The 23,434-nt window shown below is 51.8% G+C and overlaps 1 protein-coding gene across 3 annotated transcripts in view; it reads left to right on the forward strand.

Moving 5' to 3' along the window:
* RUNX3 (RUNX family transcription factor 3) overlaps window positions 1-23,434 on the forward strand; it is a 40,153-nt gene that overhangs the window by 12,406 nt on the left and 4,313 nt on the right. For 2 of the 3 annotated variants that reach the window (XR_008574004.1, XM_054802733.1), the window contains exon 4: window positions 12,232-12,396. The exons of the other annotated variant lie outside the window; for it this stretch is intronic. Coding sequence is in view for 1 of the 2 variants with exons in the window: in XM_054802733.1 (XP_054658708.1) it covers window positions 12,232-12,396 (165 nt within the window). In the remaining variant the exon portion in view is untranslated. The remainder of the gene's footprint in view (window positions 1-12,231; window positions 12,397-23,434) is intronic. 3 annotated transcript variants of the gene reach the window in all.

Consider the following 23,434-nt stretch of genomic DNA (forward strand, 5'->3'; position numbering starts at 1 on the left):
AGGAGGGTGCCTGTGGCCCCCGCTGTATCAGCACTTACTGGGGATGACACGTACCTCGCTGTGGCTTCTCTATCCATCTCGAAGCCGTGCTGATAAAAGCGGCGCCCTGAACCACCCTGTCCTGCATGGGACCCACCAGCCCAGACACACCTCGGCACCGCTGCCCACACCCCCGTATCTCACTGCCTCCATCTCGGTTCTCATCCCACGCCCAGCGTCTCGCTGGCCCCGGCTCCCCGAACCCCAATGCGTCCACAAACCACCCTGAAAAAACCTTTCTCACTTTTTAAATTTTTTTTTAAAACTTAAGGTGCATCTGAAACCATTTTTCTTGAGTTTTGAGGGGTCTGTGCTGTGGGGTTTTTCCTTTTTTTATTCCTAGCGGATGCTCCAGTTTGAGGCTGAGAGAGAAAAAGGATGTGCAGGACCGCGCTAGCGAGGCAAGCGACCCCCCCACTACTTTCCCTGTCCTTTGTGGCTGTAGATGAGTCTGAGATTTATTACTAGAAATAGCAAAACTGAAACTTGTTTTACTCAGGGAAGGGAAAAGAGGTGCAATATTTCACCCCATTAATCAGAATAAGCTCTGTAGAGGCCCCGGTATGATGCTAACAACTAGAAATCACCAGGCATCCCCTATAAGATGGTGCTGCCCTAATTCAAGCCTCCCATCCTGCCCGATTAGACCCGCAGATTTTCGGCAGCGTGGTGGGAGTCCGAGCACCCGGGGTTTGTGTTCACCACGGGCTGTGGTGGGAAACTTCGGTGCTTGAATTCAGATGGTTGCACGCGTGGAGTCGGTGCCTCTGCACTGGGCTTGACCCCCCCCCCCCCCCCCCGCCCCAAACCAGCTCTGCTCCCCTACACCCCCCCGAGCACGGAGGGGATGTATTTATTTGCAGGCGAAGGCAGCTTGCCCGGAGCCGAGGCCGTGCCGTGGCTGGGTGAGGCCGAAGAGCTGAGTCAGCCCCTCCGCGCTCGCTGGCGCTGGGCTCAGATTTGGGGGGTTTCGGCGGTGGGAGCTTCCCCATGGCGCGACTTTCCGGGCTCCTGTTTGTTTTTGCTGGGGTACAGCAGCCCTGTGCAGACTTGATTCCTATAGAGGTATCGTATTTTCATGCCATAATGGCTTAAATGCCATCAAAAGTACAAAATTGCGTGTTTAATATATTGCAGAATTGGTTATTTCCTTGCTAAGTTTTGGGTTGTAATGTCTAATGGTTTCTGGCGAGATTTCTGACTCCTTGGTAATCGCTTGTAACAAAGAACATCTCTTTAGAGCTTCCCTCATTTGCACTGTTTTGGGGGAAAAAAAGAGAGAGAAAGACGAAGCAGAAACGTTCCCGTTAATCTTTGAGAAAAGTGACCGATCCGAGGAATCCCCCATCACATCCCGGCCCTGCCAGACACTGTGCTTCATGGAAGGGACGTTGGGAAAGGCAGAGCCGCTGTCGTTTGCCCCCCAGCCCGGTGGGATTTTGGCCAGCCCATCTCAGGATGCTTTGTCGCATGGACCTGTGCTGCCGGGGAGGGGGGGTTGTGTAAATCCACGCTGTGCTTCCTCCACATGGGGGGGGGGGGGGAAAGTTGTCTCATGGTTTTGTTATGATTGGAAGTAACTTTGAGAGGAGATGGGGACCTGGAAGAACTCTGCGGGGCTCGGGTGCGCTGCGGGGAGGCTTGGGGCGATGCGTCGTGGTCGTCCGGTAGCCAGCTCCGTGGATCTGGATGGTGAAGTAAAATCTGTAGCTCTCCCGTTCCTGGGACATGGGGGAATCGGGACCTACCGAGTGGCAGACACGGGCGCGGGTCAGCGAGGGACAGTCTGAAAGAGCTGAGGACGAAGAAGAGGGAGTGGGGCGGTTGGACGGGGTTACGGGATGGGAGCCAAAGAGGAGCAAGGGCAAAATGATCCCCTGTTGCCATATTCCTACGGGTCATTTTGGGACCCTGCGGTCTGCAGTGTCCCCAAGGTGGTGACACCCCGTGTTTGCCGCGCCTTTTACCCTCAGAGATCTGATACGGCTTTGGCAAGTGCTCGGAGAAGAGATAATAAATTATTAGAGGGTCTTGCGCTTCTCAGAAGCTCGACTGGAGACCCAGGACGGGGGCTGCGTCGTGCCAGTATTGTACGATTTTAGATCTTTGTCTTGGCAAAAAGGCTTCCTTCTGGGGATGCGTAAAATTTGAACTTGAGATGTTTCTGTAATTAAAAGCAGGCTCAGTGCTGAAGTGCTCCTGTGGGGTGATAGTTTTGGGTATTATTAGGGTCTTTTGTTTTATTCCCCTGCTTGTCCTTAGCTAGATATAAATACACAGACATTTCCCAGTTTGTCTGGGAATTAGAAAAAAAGAAAAAAAGAAGAAAAAAAAGGAAATGGTGAAGAAAAAGGAAAAATAAGAAAAGGAAAAAAAAGACAACTGATTCAATCAAACCAACAAGATAATTTAAATAACTAAATGACCTTGCCACTTCCTGGACAGTTATTTGTTGATGCAAACTTGCTACAATTTCTCTTAATTTCAAATGCGATGCTTAAAATACACAGATTTCCCACTTCTCAAGACCTCTCCCCTTCCCAGGGAGGAAGAGAAGGAAATCCCGAGTGACACTTTCTCACCTGGGATGGGGTACGCGCACGGATGGTTCCCAAGAGCCCCGGCTGCCCCGCGCCTCCTGCACGGAGACCGTCCAGCTCCATCCCACCCTTCCCTGTCCTGTTTGTTCTTTGGAGACAAACGAAAAGCAAACGCTGGCCGGGGCGAGAGGCCGGGAGGATGGCACGGCATCGGTGCCATCGCTGCACGCCCCACCATGCAGCTCGAGTGGGGCACGACGAAGCGCCCGCTCTCCCTTCCGTCGGCCAGATCCCATAAAAACCTCCCTAACGCCCCACTAACCGCGGTTTTGCAGCGAGCGGCCGGGCAGGAGGCAAAGTTTGAGGTCGAACCCGCATCTCCCGGAGCACGGAGGAGACCCGCGGGTGGTGGGGCAGCAGCTGGCCCCGGGGTAGGGAGGGATGAGGAGACGCCGGCGCGAGGCTCGGGGCTCCCGAGTTCATGCAGGAGCCCTTGCAAATCGGTACTTGCTGCGCAGGAGGGTTTCTCTGTTTGTATTCCCATCGCTAATGTGTTTTGATCCCAGCGGGGAAATTTGCACCCTTTGGTATCTGCCGAGACCGTCCAGGGCATTGTTTTCTTGCAGAGGCAGTTCGGGGACCGCTGTTGATACATGCATCGCAAGCAATTATGTTAAACTACCTCCTCCTCTAATTTCTTATAGGCACTGCTATCCAGTTAACCCCTTCGGGGTCCAATCCTGCAGAGACAAGGCGTGGGGGAGTCGGGGCTCAGCTCTGGGGCGTGGATAAAAGTCCCTCGGGGAGCAAGGCAGCCCTCCAAGGGCCGGGCTGTGCAAGACCCCCAGCCCCATGTGGGACCCGCTCGCCCCTCGGCAAGGTATGGGGATGCCCGGTTGCCGGGGAGGGTCTTGCCGAGTGTGCCCCCGGGAGTGCAGAGCGGGGACGGAGGTTGCCCAACCGCGCTCGAAGCAATGGGTTTGCATCGCCTGGGCCTTTGGTGCTGCAGCTCCAGGCTGTAATCCCGGCCTCAAAAGAAGTATTAATAGAGCAACCAAAATTATAGGGGCTCCAGTAAATTCACTCCTCTAATTATTTTATTTGCCACATATAGTAAATTCCACTTCTCCTTTTATAATCATCTGGTGCATAATAACTTCAAAACAATTTCACTTAAAAATTACCAATATTTTTGAAACGAAGCAGTATTGGGAGTCAGACCAGGGAAATTATTTTTGCTCGCGTCGTACAATGAAATCTTTGTTGAAATTGGTTGCAACACCTCCTGGTTTTGAAAGCTTTGGGAAAACCCCAGGGCATGCTTCTCAGCTGGGGTGGAAGAGGCATACCTGCTCCTGCTCTGGCTTTGAAAAGAAATCAGAATCAGAGAAGCGGGCATTGGCGGTGTATTTGGAAGAGATTAAACTGGAGCAAAAGGATCCTCTGGTGGACGGGGGTTGTTTGGAGAATTAAGTTTCATTGAAGGCTTCTTCCAGAAGGATGTCGGCGGTGTTTTGATGCCAGGCACGGGTTGTGCCAGGTGCTGTACGAATAAATAGCAAAATAAATTCCTGCAGGGTCCAGCGGCGCGGCCCGAGCAGAGCTGTGCAAAGGGATGAGCGGGTTGAGCTGGGTGATGGGACGTGTCGGCACTAAACCGGAGTATTTGTGAGCATTGCGGCGAGGATGTTGGTGCGCTTCACTCCTTCACAAAGGAGCAGTGTTTTGCCCCGTGCCTCAGTTTACCCATTTGTAAAGCGGGCAGCGGGTGACGTGGGAGCATTGCACGTATGCGGAGGCTGTCGTCGGTGAGGATTTATCATGCTCTAGCTGGGACCGCATGTTGCAGGGTTATTAACGCAATGCGGCCCCGGTTCCCTCGGGCAGGATTCGCGAGCTCAGGAGGACAGTGCAAAGGGTCACGGATGGGAAAAGAGGAAAAAAAAAAAAAGTCAGTGTTAAAAGGCGAGTTTCATTTCAGGGAAGACACCAGCTAAAGGACCAGAACTATCAAATAAAACCACAAGATCACATCAGATGTCAGGGCAGGACACATCTCGTTTCTCCCTCTCGAAAGGGCTTATCAGCACAACCAATCACTTTAATGATGTGGCGGAGGGAGGAAGAAGATTTGACTCAGAGTGAGATGAAATTTAGTTCCTAAGACCCTTCTCTTCCGCTGCCAGAGACCAGTCACCTGTTCTCTGGCAATCACCCAGAGATAAATCATATCCTGCAGCGGAAGGTGCTTAGACATGAGTTTGCATTATTTTATCTTACTCTTTCCAGTGAATCTTTGCACTGTAGCGAGAGAGAGGGGAGGGAAGAAGAGGGACCCAGAGAGCAGAGAGCAGCTCCGGCGTCCATCTCATCCACCGAGCCCTCGCACCGAGGACGACAGCAGCGGGAAGGCGCTGAGCAGCCGAGCCCCGTGCTGCCGTGCTATTGCGCACGGAGGTTCCTAGCCGAGCACACCCCGAAACTGAGTGCGGGAGCAGGCAGCGGCTCAGCAGCCCTGTGCTGCCTGCAGCCGTGGAGCCCAGCGCAGTCCCCCTGCCTGCGGTTAGCCCGCGCGCAGCTCTGCTTTTTTGGCTTTAGAGGAGCAGCGTTGCAGAGAGGATTAAGGGTGCTGTGCAGGTAGCGTTGCTGCGGGGCTCTCGCTTACAGCGTTGCGTTGTGTGCGCTGGCAAAGCTCGGCAGGAGCTGTAATTATCTGACATACCAGGCAGTCTCTGGAGATGGAGCTTGGAGCTCAGTCCTGGGATCGGGGGATATTAACATTCAAATGTCAGGGCTCGGCTCCAGCTCTGTCCTGGGGCAAAGGGGAAACCCAGCACTTAGCACCCTCAAACCTTGGGAAAGTTTGGGTCTGATCTGGGTTGAGCTGTGTTACTGAGAGCGCAGGACCGGCTGGCAAAACGCTGCCATATCCAGTCGGCTGCCGCGTGGCCCCGCAGCGTCAGATGTGTCTCTCATCCATTAGCTGCACCACGGCACATTCCTTGCACAGGTCTGAACCCAGCCAGTGGTCCTCCCCATCCTGGGCAGAGTATCCTTAACCAGTGTCACCCAAAGGAATTTGATGTGCTTGCCCTAATGGAACAGGTTATTCACTGGGAAAAACCAGCTATACTGGTATGGCGCAGGTCCCATTTCAAGTTGTTAGATAGCAGGCATTAACTCACTGTAAATTGGCATCACTCCACTGATCTACGTAGCGACAGCTAATATATGCAGTTGAAAATCCGATCTCAGACGTGACTGAGGCAATACCAGCTGGATGTACTTGAGATCTGTCTGCTTCCTCCCAAGCACCCAGCTTTGAAATCTTTGAATCAGGGGGTTTGCCTAATTTCATGAGAATTGGATCACAGCCCATAAATGAATTTTTGCCTTCCTGGAAATGGGAGCAACTGCAGAGAAGTCAGCGAGGCTGGTGGGTTTTGCACCCTGTTATGAAAGCAGCTGTATTTCCCGCAGATGTGCACCGACCTGCTAGTTTGTGACACACGGGGTGAAAGTTTCAGATCTGCAAATCAAAACTTTTAAAACCCACCCAATTCACTCTGCAGTCTCAGAGCCAGATTTTCAGAGATCTTTAAGGATGGAAAGATGCAGGAAAGCACTTGCGGGGATTTTCAGCGAGGCACGAGCAGGCTAAATTCTTAAACCTGATGAATTTTGCCCAGTCTGCTGCTGGGAATGGCCCCAGTTTTACCTGTGTTGTAAAGTGCTTTAAATACTTTTTCAAATCCAGAAAGACTCAGTCTCCCCGCTGAAACCCTGGGAATGGGGAGCCCATGTCCTTTAGGGTTTTGTGCTGGAGTTGCATGGAAATTTGGGTGTGATGTTCCTTTTGATTTGAACACGGGCCACGGCTCTTGCATCCCAGGAGGTTTTGGAAATGCTAACCTAAATTTCTGGTTTAAATATCTGAGTTGATGCCCTGCTTTGTTTTCCTTCCAGAGGACTTAGTTTTTGGGTCTCCCGGTGTAATAAAAGGCCACCACAGGATTTATGCGCTGCTTGCACGGCCTCCCATCGCAGGGTGGGCAGGGGGAGAGGCAAAGTCAAGGGACTAACCCAGAAGTGAGAGGAGATCTGGGGCTTGCAAAGCCAGCTAATCAATACCAGGCTGCCTAGAACGAACATCTCTCCCGCTGCTGTAGCTTCAGACAGTAAAAAACCTACTGTAAATGCAACATATCTCTGTGCTTCCTGCCAGCTGGCCAGGAGCCAGCCTATTTCCTTCAAAAAGAGGGATATTTATTTTCATCCTTTTAGAGGCAGCCAATTCATCTCAGACCACCACCAGCTAAAAAAGCTTTATAAATTAGCAGCCTTTTTTTTTTTTTTTTTTTTTTTTTTAAATTCTCTCCCCTACTCCCTTAAATATTATTTTCCTTTCGTTGTTCAAGTCAGTGTAAATCCTCTGCCAGGACATGCGAGCCGAGGCGCATTGCGACACACTCCCCTTTCTCTCCAAGCTGGAGAAAGACAGTAGCGGTAGTGTCTCAGGAAAGCCAGAGGAAACCAAAGCAAAGCCTCGCCGTGACTGATTCTCTTTCCAAATGGCGTAAGCAGGCCAACTTCAAACATGTGAATAATGAGTTATCTGTGCTTGACTTTGTTCGGCAGCAGAAGAGACGGTTCCTTCTAACGTTTTCCTCCTGCTCCCTCCTGTGAACTTCTGGGCTTCGACTTTTAGAGTTGGGCTGAAGTAGCGTTGGCACTTGTTGGCTGCTGCTGCTCACCGGAGCTCAGTGGAGATCTCCGTCATCCTCCATGGAGACGTCATGTTTGAGTCCCTTCCAGCTGCCGGCGCTGCGGGCAGCCCGGTTCACGTCTCCACACTGTCCTCCCCTCCCTCTTTCACTGGCCATGGGCTCCGCCAAACTCTTCTTGGCCGGGAATTTCCCCTGGCGAGTCTCAAGCTGGAGGTGGGTTTCCAGGGAAAACCTGGGGGATGTTCATGTCTTGTGTTACAGGTGTGCAGAGATGAACCCACCCCAACATCTGCTGTAAGGGACAGGCCTGCTGTTCCCATAACACAGGCGTTTCACATGTGGCTTGTTTCTGGAGCACATGCTGGGACTTGAGAGTCTAGCCGAGACTCAGACTGGGAAAAAATTCAACCCTCTATAGAGGATTGGCGTGTCTCTCTGAAGTACCTATTTTGAGGGCTACAAGAGGGATTTGAAAGGTGTTTTGCGCATTGAGCCGGAGTTTTATCCACTTGCTGATTGCTTTCTTGTGGTCCATCCTCATGGACGTGTAGAGACTAAGCCACTGGGTTGCGTGCAGCATGGCTGCATGGGCTGCTCCTGGTGAGCTCCTTCTCGGCTAAGCCGTGGAGTCTGGCTGATAATGTTTGAGCAGAGTCTTGGGTGGAGGATGGTGGGAGCTTGCCGGTGGGATGCTTGGAGCCTTGCTTTGAAGGTGGACAAGTGGGGGGGCTCTGTGGCTGCTGATGGCTCGGCTCGAGCTGCTGCCCCAGCCCATGCTACTGCCTCCTGGTTCTTGTCTCCTCCTCAGTGGAGCTTAGGAAATGATCTGCAAATGTGTGTGTTAATGAATATCCCCCCTGAGCTGAAATGCTCCGGCGTTTCCTTTGCTCCAGCTTGCCGCCAGCGTTTCGCAGCAAGACGCCTGGGGAGGGCCAAGCCACTTCCCACCATCTGCTCTCCCGTCCTTTGGTAGCACGGGGCTACGATGGGGGACGGGGGTGAACGTGACACCCAAATCCGAACCTGTCGAGATTGAAGAGCAGGCTGTGCAGCTCCTTGTCCCTCCCAACTGTAACCCCATCTACATCTAAACACAGATAAATCCCCCAGAGAGTGTTCTTTCAAATAAAATCTGCCAGCTCTGAAATTTTGGTATTACTCAAGCTGTGGAGTTTGTGGAGCCCCTTTCTACCTTTGATCAATGATATTCTGCATCTCAGTAATCTGGGGAAATAAGCTGCTTTTCGTGAACACCGTGGACACCCCCCGCACTGCCTGGAAACCCCATCCAGGTCCCAGCTTCGGAAGCCACATTAGGTTGCACACTCCCAGAAGGAAGAGCAGGGTCTGTTTGGTCTTTGAAATGTTTTAATGCAGAAAGCATGTCTTTAAATCACAGCTTTGAGGGCCTGAGCTCCAGTGCGGCACACACTGTTTCGCTGTCTGCATTCCAAGGAAACACCCAAAACTTCCAGTATGCTTCTTATTACTGGCCTAAAGTGTCAAATTCACGTCGGCTCTTCCAGCTGGGAAGTGTTCAATGGGATCGTTTGTTTGATATGCTGATACAGATCTTGTTATTACATCAGGATCATAGGTGATCTGTCAGTGTTTACATCATGTCATGTTCAATATCGGAGTTCACTGATTCGGAAACCCAATCCAGCATTAAAACCCTTGCGCTGTTAACAAGAAGTGCCTACGGTCAGTAGCTGCCATCATTTTATGGTACTAAGGACTGTCGTTTCCATAAATATTGACCTGCAAGCCAGTGCTAGCACAGATGGAAATGCAGTGCAAAATCTCCAACCCAAAAGTGGGTTTTGAGCCCCAAAATTCACCGGTCGGGGTGATTAAGACTTCTCTGATTTCTTGGGATGAGGTCTGGAGCTGTTTGAAGTCGATTGAAAATCTGCCCACTGGCTTCGGGAGGCATTGAGTCAGTCCTTGGGTTAAGCTAGAAACCACCTTCCTCTTCTCTAAGGTATGAGCTATTGTTCACTTGACGGCATTGGTTTCCTCTCCGTGACAGCTGTGGGTAGATGGGGAAGGGCTTTTAATGAAGCCAACCGCTGCAGAAATTAAAAAGCTCAGGTTGTTCTGATGAAAGAAACCCATTAATAGCGATTCTCTCTTGCGTGACAAAGTCTGACGTCCTTAGCTCTAAGTGACAAGTGGCAGGAAGTCCTGGGGAGACAGCTTGTACCAAAGAGGGTTGGCAGTCCAAGTTGGTGGTTTTTAACTCATTCGCTGCCTTGTTTCATATGGTTTAGTGCTGCAAGGACCCACCCGTGGATACGGGGTGGGATACAAACCGGAGAGGGTCTAGGAGAGCTGGGAAGGGTCCTGATCCCACCACAGCTCTCCTCTGGGTTTTCACTCCTAAATGAGCCCCTGCGTTTGCCTTGACTTATATTTGCATCAAGTTTTCTACTTTCTTTTCATCAGGATAGTTTTAGGTTTTTGGGGTTTTTGCTGGTAATTGCTGGGTCTCCCCACAAACCAGCCCCTTTCAGAGGGTGTAAGTACAGCACTGCTATTTACTTGAGGCTTAAAAACCCCATGGTGCTGTGCCCACGTTCAGACAGCACGGGGACCGGAGCAACCACAGTGCAGCATGATGCAGCCACATGAAGCCCTCGGTTAAGTCGTACAGCTGAATAATCTTTAAAAAACATTATCAACGTAGAGATCACTTGATTTATTTTTCAGGATTTTCTCCATCACATGCCAGATACTACTGCAGGATAGGGTTTCAGCTGAGGTAGAGGCACAGAATTTAATTTCCATTAAATTTCTGTGGAACTTGATCTTTGAAGTCTTTTTGGCTTCTCTGCTAAGCTCTGCCTGAGAAAACTGGTTAAAGCTAAAACATAGACCTATTTTTCTCCTTCTGTGCTCAAAAGTATACTGAAATAATGAAATGTGGACCAAAACAAGACACCTCACTGCACACATTTTCCCCCTTGGGGAAAGCGCAAATACCGTGTGACAGACGCTGCTCACATCTCCGAAGGCCCTCAGGTAACGCAGAGATGCCCAAGGTCTGGGGACGCACAGAGATTATCGGAGATCGTTTATGGTGTTGATTTGAGGTTTCCCTGGTTTACTTCACACAGCAGGGAAAATACATTTTCAAAATACTGCTGGGTTTTGCTTTCTGCTGGGAGTTTGTCCTTACCGAGTTTTCCTCTCTGGCATCAGCGCGTTTTCGTTCGGTTTGGACTTTTACACAAGCCTGGGGTTTATAGAGTTTGGGGGGGATGGTGGGGCTCACCTGGATATGGAGCTGCCAGGGGAGGGTCAAAGCCCCTCAAAAACTGTGGCTGGGGGCGGTTGGCTGTCGGGATACCCGTGGAGCGGTGCCATGGCAGGAAGCTCAGCTGGGAGCATGAGATCCCCTCCAGAGTCGATGCTCTCCCCTCCCGTCCGAGCCATCCGACGTCTCCGCAGACAGCCTGGCAAGTGCAGCCCGAGTGCAACGAGCCAAGCAAATGCGAGATGAGAAGATATCAGACATCAGATTTAAAGAGGGGGAAGTCTGGGGACTTTCTGTGACTTTGCTATAAATTGACACCGAGCTCTCGCTGTGCAGATGTGAGGGAGGAGGGAAGGGGGGGTGTGAGCAAGAGGTGGCTGCGTTTTTCGCCTTTTAAATGCGTTGCTTTTCTTCTTAAAAGCCACCGAGAGCTGAGCTTGACTTGGTGGAAGTTGGGCTGTAGGGCTGGATCTGATAAGGCCCAGCTCTCAGAAGAGCTGCAGAAGGGTTTTTCTTCCCAGCTCCTCTCCTACCTCCCCGGCGTGCCCGCACACCTCCAGTGCCCCCGAGCTCTGCTCTCGATTATGCTGGGATAAGGCGTTCGCCACCTTGGGAAGGTCCTTTCATGGCAGGTGCAAAGAGCTGGGGGTGTTGCGCGGCCGTCTGGCTGCGGCAGGTAAAGAACAAGGAGAATCCAAGGTCTGAACCCGGCACTGATGTAAAACTGAAGCAGCTCTGGCTTCTCTGGAGTCCCTCCAGCTTTGTGCGGGTGTAACTGAGACTGGAATCCGGCCCAGAGAGAGTGAAGCCATTCGGCGATGATTAATATAGTAAAATGCGAAAGTTATGTATCAAGTGTATTTCATGTGCCTCTTGCCTCGGGACAATTAGCATAAATTTAATAATTATTGCCCTGTTCCAGCAGCTGCTACCTAAGGAGCTGGGAGTGCTTTACAAACGCTCATTAGTTGCTGCCCTGCCTGGGGGAGGCAGGTGAATAGTCTCCCCATTTTACGGGTAGGAAAAGAGGAACAGAAACAAGCAAAGTGAGATGGCCAAGGTGCGGTGCCGTGGCCGGGCTGCTCCCTTCCCTCCTCCTGCGCCCTCCTGCTTGGCTCTGGCCCCGTTGGGTGGGCAGAGCTGGGGAGGTGGCCAGAGTAAGATGAGAGTTTATTCTTTGTGCGCTGAGCAAACGCTCTAGAAAATACTTAAAATTCAATGTTTCCTTTGCTGGTTTCCCGGTCACCACCCTGCCAGGAGATGGGGTTTCTCCTGCCTTGCATGTGTCTCCCCTCCTTGTTCGGAGCCAGTGAGGGCTGGTGTAGGCTGGTCGCTCGGGCATGGCACTGGGCATCCTGACCCTGGCGCCCGCATCCTGCTCCTTGACCGGACACTGACTTGCCAGATGATCTGGGGCCTCTTGCGTGGGTCAGTCTGTGTCCCTTCTTCAGCAGGCTTTGTCTGCCGGAACAGCGAGGTCTTCCCATGTGCGTGTGTGCTGTGCAAAGCCCCCGGGGTGCCGATCTCCACCGGGGCTGCCATGCGTTACCCCTGTGCGAATAATAGCAAACCATGAAGACGGAGGCTGCGCTGACTTGGTGTGTAACCAGGGTGCTCTAGCCAAAGGGTAACTGATCAGATATCAGACTCTCTTATCATGTTCCAGGGCACAGACAAAAGCTAGAAGACCAAGCCAAACCCTTCACCGACCGCTACGGGGAGCTGGAACGGCTGCGCCAGTCCATGAGAGTCACCCCAACAACACCCAACCCCCGTGGATCCCTCAGCACCCCAAGCCACTTTGGGTCCCAGGCTCAAACTCCAATACAAGGTAACTGGCTGGATGCCCCAGCCTGGCGTCGCACCCCAAACCCTCGTGCTCCTGACACGGCCAGGCAGGGAGCGGAGCCATCCCAGTCAAGCAAGCTTCCCTCCAGATGGTATTTTAGGGCTGGAGTCCAGCTCTCCCCTGGGTAAGGAGGCCTGCCTGGGGGACAAGCCGGGGGACTAGTTGGGTTTCTTGACTCTGGAAGCCTTTTTGCACCCATTAAATCAGCAGATGGCTGCTGAATCATAAACCCAGGCGATTTCGCTCTGTGCACCATTAGATATGAGGTCTTAGGAAAAACTGAGCAGCTTCAGCAGGAGCGCGAGGGACATCAGAGCAACATACTTTGAATCCAGTAGCTTCTTTGACATGAAGGCACCCGCATAGATGCATCAGCTAGAAAGGGTGTATTATACTTTACATGTAAATCCAAATGGTTTCTTATCTTGTTGCATTGTGTTTATGCCAAGTCTGGTGATCCATCACCCAACTCCAGCATAATTCCCCACACGTATGCACACCTGCATGGGTGCACGCGTGCGCACACACACACACAGGCTTTGCTCTTCCCATATTTGCCGTCAGCATAGCTGAGCCCTCGGGCGTTCCCCGTGAATCTGCATCGTAGCTCGTTGCCAGGAAAGAGGTAGGAATTGCCACCAGACTTACCTGAGAGAGGTCAGTCTGCTAATTCCCGTGCAACTGAATTTCAACCCCAAACTGAGCATTGCATTTGAAAATATCCATCTGCCTTGCTGCTCCTGGCTTTCTGCATGTCTCAGCACAGCCAGATGCACCAGGATGTATTGAGAGATGGTTTCTCCTGTCTGCACGTGAGATGTGCTCCTTTTCCATGCATTTTTAATCTCGGCGGTGTTTTCCTTTGCAAATCAGCAGAAACACTAGTGGGTATTCAAGCGACAATATTTAAGCTGTTTGCATTTTCAGTTTTGGTGAAAAGTGGCCCTTTTGGAAGATTTCATACGAAAAGTTCCAAAAGCCTTTGTGTTGCATCTTCAGAAGTGACGTGGATGTTTGAAAACCTCAGTGTCATTGGCAAAGAGGGTGTCTCAGGCACAAAAACATGTTTGAGAAAGTTACCCAAATTGTAAAAGCTGCCCTGCTCCTCCCAACCCAAAATTACAGTGAAAATTTAATTTATTTCTCATTGAAATGCAAATCTTTATGCTTGGCATTTTCATTGATATTAGCACAGTTTATGAGAAGAACCCGGGCATTTTGTGTAGGATTATCATTTGATTTTCGTTAAAAAAAGCAAGAGGGAGAGAAAGAGTTTTATAGGCTCGTCTCATTGGCTGAGTAATAAAGAAAGAGATTCTTGGGGGAAGAAAAAGAGATGCGTATTTTAAATTAGCCCAGCCCCCTGTAGTGCCAGAAACCCAAAGAGCGTCGTTTGGAACAAAGAATCAGGTGACGACACAAATTCAACAAGAAAAAAAATGAAACTGGCCACAAGCTACCGCCCGTGCCAAATTCCCAAATGTCAAGTGACAGCAGGAGTGGAGACACACAAAATTAGCCATCTAAAATCATTCCTGCGGAGTGAATCCAAAGTACAAGGAATGCTGCAAAAGGCAGTTCGTGCACGCTCTGCTCTTGGCTCCCTTGTTCCCAAGTTGGAGGAACTGTCTTAAAATTACTGTGGGTTCTTACCAGCGTAACTGGGAGCAGAATCAGTTCAGTAACTTTAATCTCAGCCCTGTCCTTTTGACACAATGTTGACTATAACCAATCACAATAATAAAAAAAACCCAACCAACCCCACTCTCTCTCTCTCTCACACACACACATGGCTTATTCACAAAGATCATAATTTCTACCCAAGCAAGTGGAGCCTGGCCCGTGCCAAGAATAACACAGGAGTTAACAGGCCTGTAATTCTCACGACTTGGCACATTCTTAGGTAACACACACGAGAAGCCGATTAGCAAAAAGCATAACGAGATATCGGTTAGGAGGGATGAATGGGGCAGGCTGGAGTTCATCCGGCCCCCGTTATCCTTTACCTGGATGCTTCTTAACCTTAATGTTTTTAGCATCCTTGCATCCCTGTGCAGGAATTAAAATGGGGCCAGCGAGGGCGGAGAGGCAGGTTTTCCCCCTGCGAGCACCTACGCCCAGCAGCCCTCCGCTCGTGTGCCGGAGGTGGTTGGCCTCTCGGTTCTGCTGACCCAGCAGTTTGCACGAATGCTTCCTAATCCACTTCTGGCAAAACCAGGCTGGTGAGCTGAGATGCTCAGAAACAGCTTCGGCCACCGAGGGGGGATTCAGGCACCTCAAATTCCCAAACGCAGCACGTGGAGTTTGGGCTTTGAAGCACACAGACACGTAGGAGACAGTGTTTATCCCTGGGAGGAATTGAGATCCTTTGGAGCTGTGTTTGCTCTGGCCCAGTCCAGTCTTTCCTCCATGGGAGCGAAGGCTGTGGCCGCGGTGGAGATCACAGCAAGGACGCTGGTGCAAATGGGAGAAGGATCTGGCCCCCAGCCATTTGCAGAAGACTTTCAGTAAAGCAGCCCCTGGAGGTTATAAATAGCCCCCATGTAAAATGATCATCCTGAGGTTAAATGGTCTCAAACCAAAAACCTCCCGGTAAGAGAAAACTGATCGTTTCTGAAGGGCATGCCAGGAAACATGGGAGGAGAGCGTGCTCAGCACCGTGGCCGAGCGGGTCAGATCCTGCTCTCACACTGGTTTCCCACTGCCCAGTATCAGTGTAGTTCAGTGGCTTCAGTCTTACTTTACCCCGTGCAGATGGGCAGAGAATCAGTCCCTTCCCACGCCTGTCTGCAAACGGGACAGGCATTGGCATCCCTCCACAGACCAGATTTCATTCCCATTTCCACTGCTTTGTGGGGGGGAAATAGGGTAATTCTGGGTTCACCCCAGTGTATCTGTGATGAGAATCTGGCCCAGTAGCCAGGCAGGTAGGACAGACAGACCCTCATCTAGCACCAACTGGTGCTGCTTCCCTGGCTTCAGCAGAGTGGAGCTGTTTGCCCCCATTGAGGATTTGGCCCAATGCTTCTCTAGTGAGGTCTGGAAAATCTGAGGTTTTGAAATCCCGGCTCTCCCGTCTCCGCAGCGAGACACCAAGCTGTCATTAGGATGGCTTGAAATGGTTCCTTATTATGGGGCATGCAAAGCCAGAGCCTTGCGTGCTTGCTTCATTTTGAGTTTTGTCTTCTAGCTTAAAAAAAAAAATCAAGTAGCTCACAAAAGTGAAGCAAGATGTAAAAGGAACTTGCTGCTGCCCGTCTTCGGCTGCTTCTCAGGGCCCCCTTGCTCTGGGGAAGTGGGAGGGTGACAGACACACGTCCTCTCAGGGAGAACCAGGATGGTCCTAGCAGCCCCCAGTTCTCCGCGCGACACTTTGCCCATGCCCATGTTTCAGCAGTGGTTCATGCTGAACCGTTTTATTTCCATTGCAACAGAGGAGGACCGCCCACGCAGCCGGCTCCTGTGTTCTAGCTTTGTGGTGGAAACATCTTCAACCACTCAAAAGCAATTGTGTGCATTGTCCGGCAACATGTAGGGGCCTTGCGTACATGAGGACAATTGCAAAGTGATTTTAAATTTGATCTACTCAGTAACAGAGCAAGCTGTTTTGATTAATGCACTTAACATCCCCTTGCACGCTCTTCATACTGCTCCAGCGAAACCAAATTCCCTTGACTTCACAGGGAGAGCAGTAAACGCTGGATCCTTTTGCAAACTCCGTCCCGTCTCTCCCAGCCTCAGCATCTGCTGAACAGTTTGGGAGACAGTGTCTTTGCTGGTGAAGAGCTTTCAGATCTCCTGATCTGGAAACTGCTCAGCTTTAACCAGCTTCATTTCCAATCCATTACTTAAAGCCAGTGCGACGTTTTTAACATAGGCCAGTCATCAGCAGAATGCTTCACCATATGCATTTAAAGGAAAATCTCTCTCTCTCTTTTTCTTTTTAAATACATATTTTTAAAGTATTACATTACTTTTAAGAAGCCTCTTGGTATAGGCAGCGAGTGCCCTATTGTTTCCGAAATGCAACGTGGCTGCTCTGAGGTTAAGTCCTGAATTATGGGCCCAGCAAATACACTGAATTGCTGCTTCCTAATCCTTGTCCAGATCGACTTATGGTTTCTTTAAAATATCCGTTTCTTAATGGATAAAAACATTCTACCACGGGCAGAGACTAAATTGTTTCCAAAGGAAGCTAGGCAAGCATTAGTGGGAAGAAAATATATTGTGGGATTCAGCTTCAGCCTCAAAGGAAGGAACACGCTTAAGATGGGTTTCCTGCCTGCTTTCAGGCTCCGCAGCCTTCTGTGCCTATCTTTAAACTGCTTTTCTGCTCCTCTCAATTACATTTGCCCGCTGCGCAGTGGATGTCCCTTAAATGAATGTGGCATGTAACGGTCAAAGACGAACCACAGGCTGGTGCTGGATGGGAGCATCCCCTGCGAGAGAGTCCAAGCGCCTGCGACCGCTGCTTTTGCCGCTGACGTGCAGCCGCCTCCGTCCCCCAGCCGCAGCTCAGGGTGCCAAAGTGCTGCAGTTCCTACGAAAAAGCAGACGAGCAAAATAGCAAGACGAGTTTGCAAACAAGCCTGGCTGAATTTGCCCCAGGCTCCAGGGATGCCATCCTGCCTTTGACCATGAGATTTTCCAATGCACTGGGATCCTCACTGCCAGATTCAGACTGCTGGTGGAGATCCTCCAGCCCGGGGTCCCGCTGCAGGAGGGCACTGCCCACATTGCCGGGCTGCGTGGCTGTGGTACAGCCCGGGATCGGCAGAGCAGGGCAGGAGCCCTCTCTCCTATCACCTCCCTTGGCCTCCCCTATCAGCCTGCTGCTCCGCAGTGGGTTTCCCATGGCAGACTTGGCCTGGTCCAAACCTGCTCGGCAGGCAAGGTGGTCTAGCTGCAGGCTGGGTTGTAAATTCAGCAACTTCCTTTTATGTAGTCAGGGCTTGTTAATTTTTTTTTTTTAATACCCTTTGAATACAGGTAAAGAGCAAAGCGCAGGCAGGCCAGAGGGAGTGCCTGCAATCAAGGGGAGCGTTTCCCGTTCAGCCCACCCACCCGCTCCAATTAGCACCGTTAGCTTATTCATTAGCTTTGCGGGATGGAGCGACGGGGATTGAGGCTGATGCGGTGCGTGCCGGGCAGGGGGATGTGGGCAGAGGAGGGCTCTGGGGATGGCGAGGGGAAGAGAGAGGCTGTCGCGGGAGAGGAAGCTGGGAGAGCCTGGCTTGTTTAGTCTAGCAAAAGGCAGGCTGGGAGCGGAGCTGATGTCTCTGTGTAAATACATCCAGGGGGTAAACATCAGGGAGGGAGAGGAGCTAATGTAAGCTATGAAGGACAGTGCTGGCACAGGAGATGGGGCTGAACTGGCCCTGAGTAAATCCAGGCTGGATGTTAGAAGCAGGGTCCTCCCCAGAAGGGCAGGAAGGGTCCCTCGCCTGGCTGGGAGCATCCTGATGGACCTTGAAGAGTTTGTGGAGGACGATGAGACGTGGTGTGTGATTCACTGAGCTGGGAATACCTGGGAATTTCCCTGCTTCACTGCCCTGCCCCTCTGTACAGACCGGGCAGCTGTTGCCCAGCATATTTGGGGTCTGATGGAAAGTGCTGGGAGAGGACCCAGGAGAGCGGAGTTAAGGTTTGCGATGCTCACTGGGGTAGGTTTGGGGGCTGAGTATGTCTGCAACAGCAGCACACGGTATTTGAAGAGAATTGGAAAACTGAGCAGCAAATGTGCTAAGCAATCTTGAGGTGGTGCCTGGCGATGCTGTGATAAGCGACATGTGTGGTGGTGTGTTTTGGTTTGGGGTTGGTGTTTTGTTTTATTAAAAAAAACTGTGCAGAGGAAGTACTTGCACCCAGTTTGTGAGCTGGTTCTATCAGATACAGAACAATTGCTCCATGGGCGTGTAACAACGGATGCTGTTCACACCCTCATTTTTTTTTTTTCAACACCTCCCCTCCTCCCTCAAAATAAATTTTTGCTCTATTTTTCGTGGGGTAGGAGGAAGGGGCTGTTTTCTTTTTTAGTTGGCTCTGACTTGGAAACGAATCAACTTGTTCACATATGTGACAGAGGCGTGAGAGCGTGCCTGCATGCGTGGGTGGGGAGGAGACCGGCACCTTCTCTAGAGATGAGCTGGGTCTTCAGAGATCAAATGCATCTCCTGCACCTTCCTGTACAAAGCAGATTCTCTCCATCTTTGGCCACCTGCCTCTCCGTGCTCCCAGATGGAGCCGTTTATGATCAGGGGAAGGAATCAGAGAGGAAGAGAGGTCAGAAAAATGCTGAAAGACAACTTGGAGGTCCAAGCATCACAGAAACCAGTAGAGGAAAAACAGCCAAAGGTATATACAGAGAGAGGATTTCTGTCCCTGCTCCGTCTCGCACATGCCTGCTTATTATATACATAAGCATAAAGTATCATTAGAGTTTACATTGTCGTCAATCATCATGGCATAAGACAGGAAAGGAGGGTTTTTTTTCCCCCGGGCTAGATTTTTCATGACAATTTTGCAAGGCACGTGTATGCATATAAATAAAACAGTGATATATGGCCAAGCTGAAGATATTTATATATTCTATACACTTGGAGAGTGCCACACTATCAAGTTCCCTTTAAATTTCCTTTATTCTCTCTGTGTGCACCACACACTGTGTATTTGTGTGTGTTGTTTAATGTACCCACATGCTTAGGTTTATTGCCGACTTTATTCAGTAAGCCACTGCGTGTTCCCCACATCTCTAAAATAGGGACCAGAGAGTGATACCCTGTGTGCTGTGGAATTGCTCAGGTTCCATACGTCACTGCGCGGTCCCCGACGATCCAATAATCTCCTCCTACCTCTGTACGTCGAGTCCCGGAGCTGTGCTCTGCGCACATGCCCTGGCTGAGCTTGTTCAGTTGTCCCCCAAAGCTCTTTCCATGCTGCAGCACTGAAGAGGCCCTGCCATTGCTGCCCTTTCCTCTCCCCAGGCAGAACAGGTATTTTCCTGGGTTAGGAGGCTGAGGAAGCCCCCACTGCTTTGCTGCACTGGATGCATGTCGGTGCCGTTAGTCCCTAAAACCTCTCACAGGGTGCATTGCCTTGGCTCCACGATGGCTTCCAAGGAAGTCCGGGCAGATCCACCAGTCCTGACCCAGCAAGGGACCAGTTTCACTCCATTCAAGGCAGCTCCCAAACCCAGCGTGGTCTTAAGGGAGGCGACTGAACACACCCAGAGACACTCTGTGGTCGGCAGCCTCACGAACCGGCCTCCCCACCTCCATGCTCACCACCAGCCCTCGCCATCCTGCCTGGCTCTGCCGCTGACCAGCCGAGGTTCAGCTCCCATCAGAGGCGGCTCTTTGCATTTATCTCCTTGCCATCCACGCCAAGAAAAGACCCATATTGTCTCCGAGGCGAAGAGAAAGCTGCCGTGTCACTTGAGTGCGGTTGTTTTATCTGGAAAGGGGCTGAGCGGCTTTGAAAGCCTGTTTCTATCCAGCTCCACGTGCGGGGGGACTTGGGGGTCCTCAAAATGTGCAAATTGCAGCTGCACAATTAAACAACGGGGTGTGTCCCGGCCTCCGCGGTCCCCTGGGCAGCACAGCCCTAACGAGGAGACAGTGGCATTACTAATCAGGGCTTTGACCTTTACATGGCTTTTATTTAATACACATTCCACACTTCCCCAAACTCCCATCCAAAACATTGACATTTCCGCTGATAGATTGGGTCAGATTTTGGAGTAGTTGGGGGACTCAATTCACTCTTACAATGGTTAAATTCTTACAGCTAAATGGGCTTATTCAGTTAGTGCAGCAGCTGGTGTGATTTCGAGAAGAAAATAAACATTTCCTTCAAATATTTTGATTGGCAACTGGACAACTGAAATACTCAAGCTCAGATTGCCAGGGTCCAAAAAAGCAAATGGGGGCTGGACGGCGAGGAAGCGAGGCAAACCGTAGTAAATCCTCCGAGGCAGCACTACCACGCAGATGGTGTGTGTGAGATGCGCTAAGCTCTGCCTGTGCTGGGGAAGGGGACAGTGAGATGTGATTTTTGAAGCACTTTATCAGCTGTGATTTTGAAGGCAGCGCAGGGCCTGAGCGTACAGCTTTGCCTGCTCCTATTTTCCTGGCGTTTGCTTAGTACATTGCTTGCTCCGGGTTGCTGTTTGATGGCTGGCTGGGCGTGACAGAGGGTTGCTTTGCTGCTGAGTTAGGTGGTAATGGCCATGTTTTATTTGGACCTTGCTGGGACTGTTTCAGCAGGGATCTCCTCGGACGCAGGGCAGGAGGGCCAATGCCCCCGCATGAGGTGGCGGGCATAGGGCTGTGTGGCTCCAAATTGCATGGATCCGTGAGGTGGAGGGACAGCTCTGAGGTGATGGCACTGAGATGGAGAGGGGCAGCCCTGAGGTGAAAGCTGAGATGGAGAGGGGCAGCCTGGAGGGGCAGCCCTGAGGCGAGGGCACTGAGATGGACGCACAGCCCTGAGGCAAAGGCTGAGAGGGAGAGGGCCAGCCTGGAGATGATGGCACTGAGCTGGAGGGGCAGCCCCGAGGCGATGGCTGAGATGGAGAGGGGCAGCCCTGAGGTGAAAGCTGAGATGGAGAGGGGCAGCCCCGAGGCGATGGCTCAGATGGAGAGCGGCAGCCTGCAGGGGCAGCCCCGAGGTGATGGCGCTGAGGCGCAAGGCCCCGCCGTGAGGACGGCAGCGAGGCCGGCGCGGCCGCGGCTCCCTCTAGCGGCCGCCTCCCTCCTCCCGCCGCGGGCCCGGCGGCCGTTGCCCCCTGCTGGCGGCGGGACGGGCCCGGCCGGGGCTTCCCCTCAGCCGGCGGGCGCGAAGGCGGCAGCTTGTCCCGGCTCTGGGCCCTGCGGGGAGCCGGGATCGTCGCCGAGCCCCGCGGCGGGCCGGGCCGCGTACAACATGGCGGTGGTTAACGAGGAGACCCCGCGGGGAACCGCTCTCCGCCAGGCAGCTCTGTGCCTTGGCCCGGCGACGGCCGCCTCAGCCCTGTGCCTCTTTGTAACCTCAGACTGGTCCTAGGAAAGCCTGGGCTTTATTCTGGGCCAGACTTAAAGCCCCAGACCCAGCTAAGATGAAAGTGAGTTGCTCACGGTCGCTTGGCTGCCCCAGTCGCTCCGCAAGGCCGTGGGTTTCCCTGGCTGGGTGGGCACAGCCAAGGGATTTGCTTTCTAAGGGGCTTGCACCCCAACGCCCAGCTTTAGGGAGACCCGCAGAGTTCTGTCAGAGACCGGCGGCTTCAAAGCCTGGCTCCTGGAGAGCTCGCCCGCTGCCCGCCAGTGGTCTGTAGGCAATAGCCGCAGCGTTGCTAGACCCGACGGTATCTCTGCTTTGCTCGTCACGCACGCAGCCTGTAATTAACACTCTTACACGCTTGCGTCTAAATTAGTAGCAAGGACCCATTGCCAAACGTTGCAAGTTCAGGCCAATAAAATGTAGCCTTTAAAAAAAAAAAAAAATCCTTTGAGTGCGATATAGAGGAAAAGTGAAATGTGCCCTGAGCACTTAGGTTTTATTTCAATTTGCATTTTATGGAATATTATTTATGGGCATGTGAAAGCTAACGAAGGAGCATGGTCTGATTGCTGGAGATTGTCAGCTGCTCTGGGGAAGGTAGCGAGCAGCAGTCTGGGTTTTCTGGGGCCTGGGGAGGATTTAGAGACTGCTTTCTCCCAGTGTAGGGAAAACAGTCCAACTACTTGGACCGCAGTGGCCAGGCTGCCTGTGTGTTAGGAGGCAGCATTCAGAAAGTAACACTTTTTCTCTCCAGTCCAAGTTCAGCCGGGATTTTTGCCCCATGGTCCAACCTTATCCTGGGATGCTGCTGGATTGCTAAAGCTACAGGCTCTGGTCAAGCTGCATGTCACAGAGCTGGTCTCCAAACCTCAGCTCACAGCGGCTGACAGCAGGTTTTGGTGCTGCTTTTGCAGTAGCGTGGCTTTGGGATGGGGCAGAGCGTCATGCTGAGATGTGAAATCAGGTTGGTTTGGTCAGTTGTGAGCATTTTTCGCAGCGTTTCCAGCCAGCCCAAGCACGCTACCCCTCCACATAGCATGCAAGAGGGGCGGCCCTGCGGCTGGGCAGCCGCTTCCACGCTCGGCCTGGCTGCATCCAACCCCGGGTGTGTGCAGAGCGGTGCGGTTCATGACAGCTTTGAGCTGCTCCTCTCTTATCTCACACCAAAGCCGCAGCCACGTTCAAAAACCAGGTGCTCCCCCGCCTTTCTCCTCCATGGAGCCTGCGTGGGAAGGTAGGCGCTGCCGATCGCCCGCAAAATGGCTGGAGGGGAGGGAGGAACCTCTCCTCCTCTTCTCCTTCCAGCGGCCGATGGCTGAAGGACTCACTGGGGATGAGAAAGAGGGCTCAGATCAAATCCCCTCCCTATCTCCTCCTCCAGAGCATGCCCTTGCCACTGCTTACCTGGAAGGGATTAGCTCGAGTATTTTTTCCCGGGGAAATGCTGCAGGGTGCTGAACACCAGCCCTGAGAAGTTAAAAATGCTTCATCATAATAAATATATCTAAACCACACATCCCTATGCATGCATAGCAAATGTACGATCATATGGATGTGTGTGTCTGTATGTATATGCATATCTAAAACCAACAAGCATATTTATTGTACTCATCTCACACATTTTCTTGCTCTGTGTCAAATGAAAATCCAGCCGGTGTGACCAAAAAAAAGTCACTGAGGCTGGATGACATCCACTGCCAAAGCAGAAAGGCGCGATGCCCCTGCTTTTAACAAGGGAAAAACGGGGGTCTTGGAGGCAAACCGAAAGGATGAAGAGCCACCTCCAGCTGGCCAAGGCTTTGAGCTCGGTGTACCAGCCCAGCGCTTTGGGCTAGAACTGCTCTTTCTAGAGCTTGTCATCTCACGAGGGGTGTTAAAAGGCTGAGAAAGGTGCAGTCGCAGAGTTTCTAGCCGTGTCCTCCTGCATAACCAGTGCCAGAGCTCGGAGCAGGCCACTGAGGTCTTAAGGACAAAGGTTTCGCAT

Source organism: Grus americana, chromosome 23 (genome assembly GCF_028858705.1).
Source record: "Grus americana isolate bGruAme1 chromosome 23, bGruAme1.mat, whole genome shotgun sequence".
Classification (NCBI taxonomy): Eukaryota; Metazoa; Chordata; class Aves; order Gruiformes; family Gruidae; genus Grus; species Grus americana.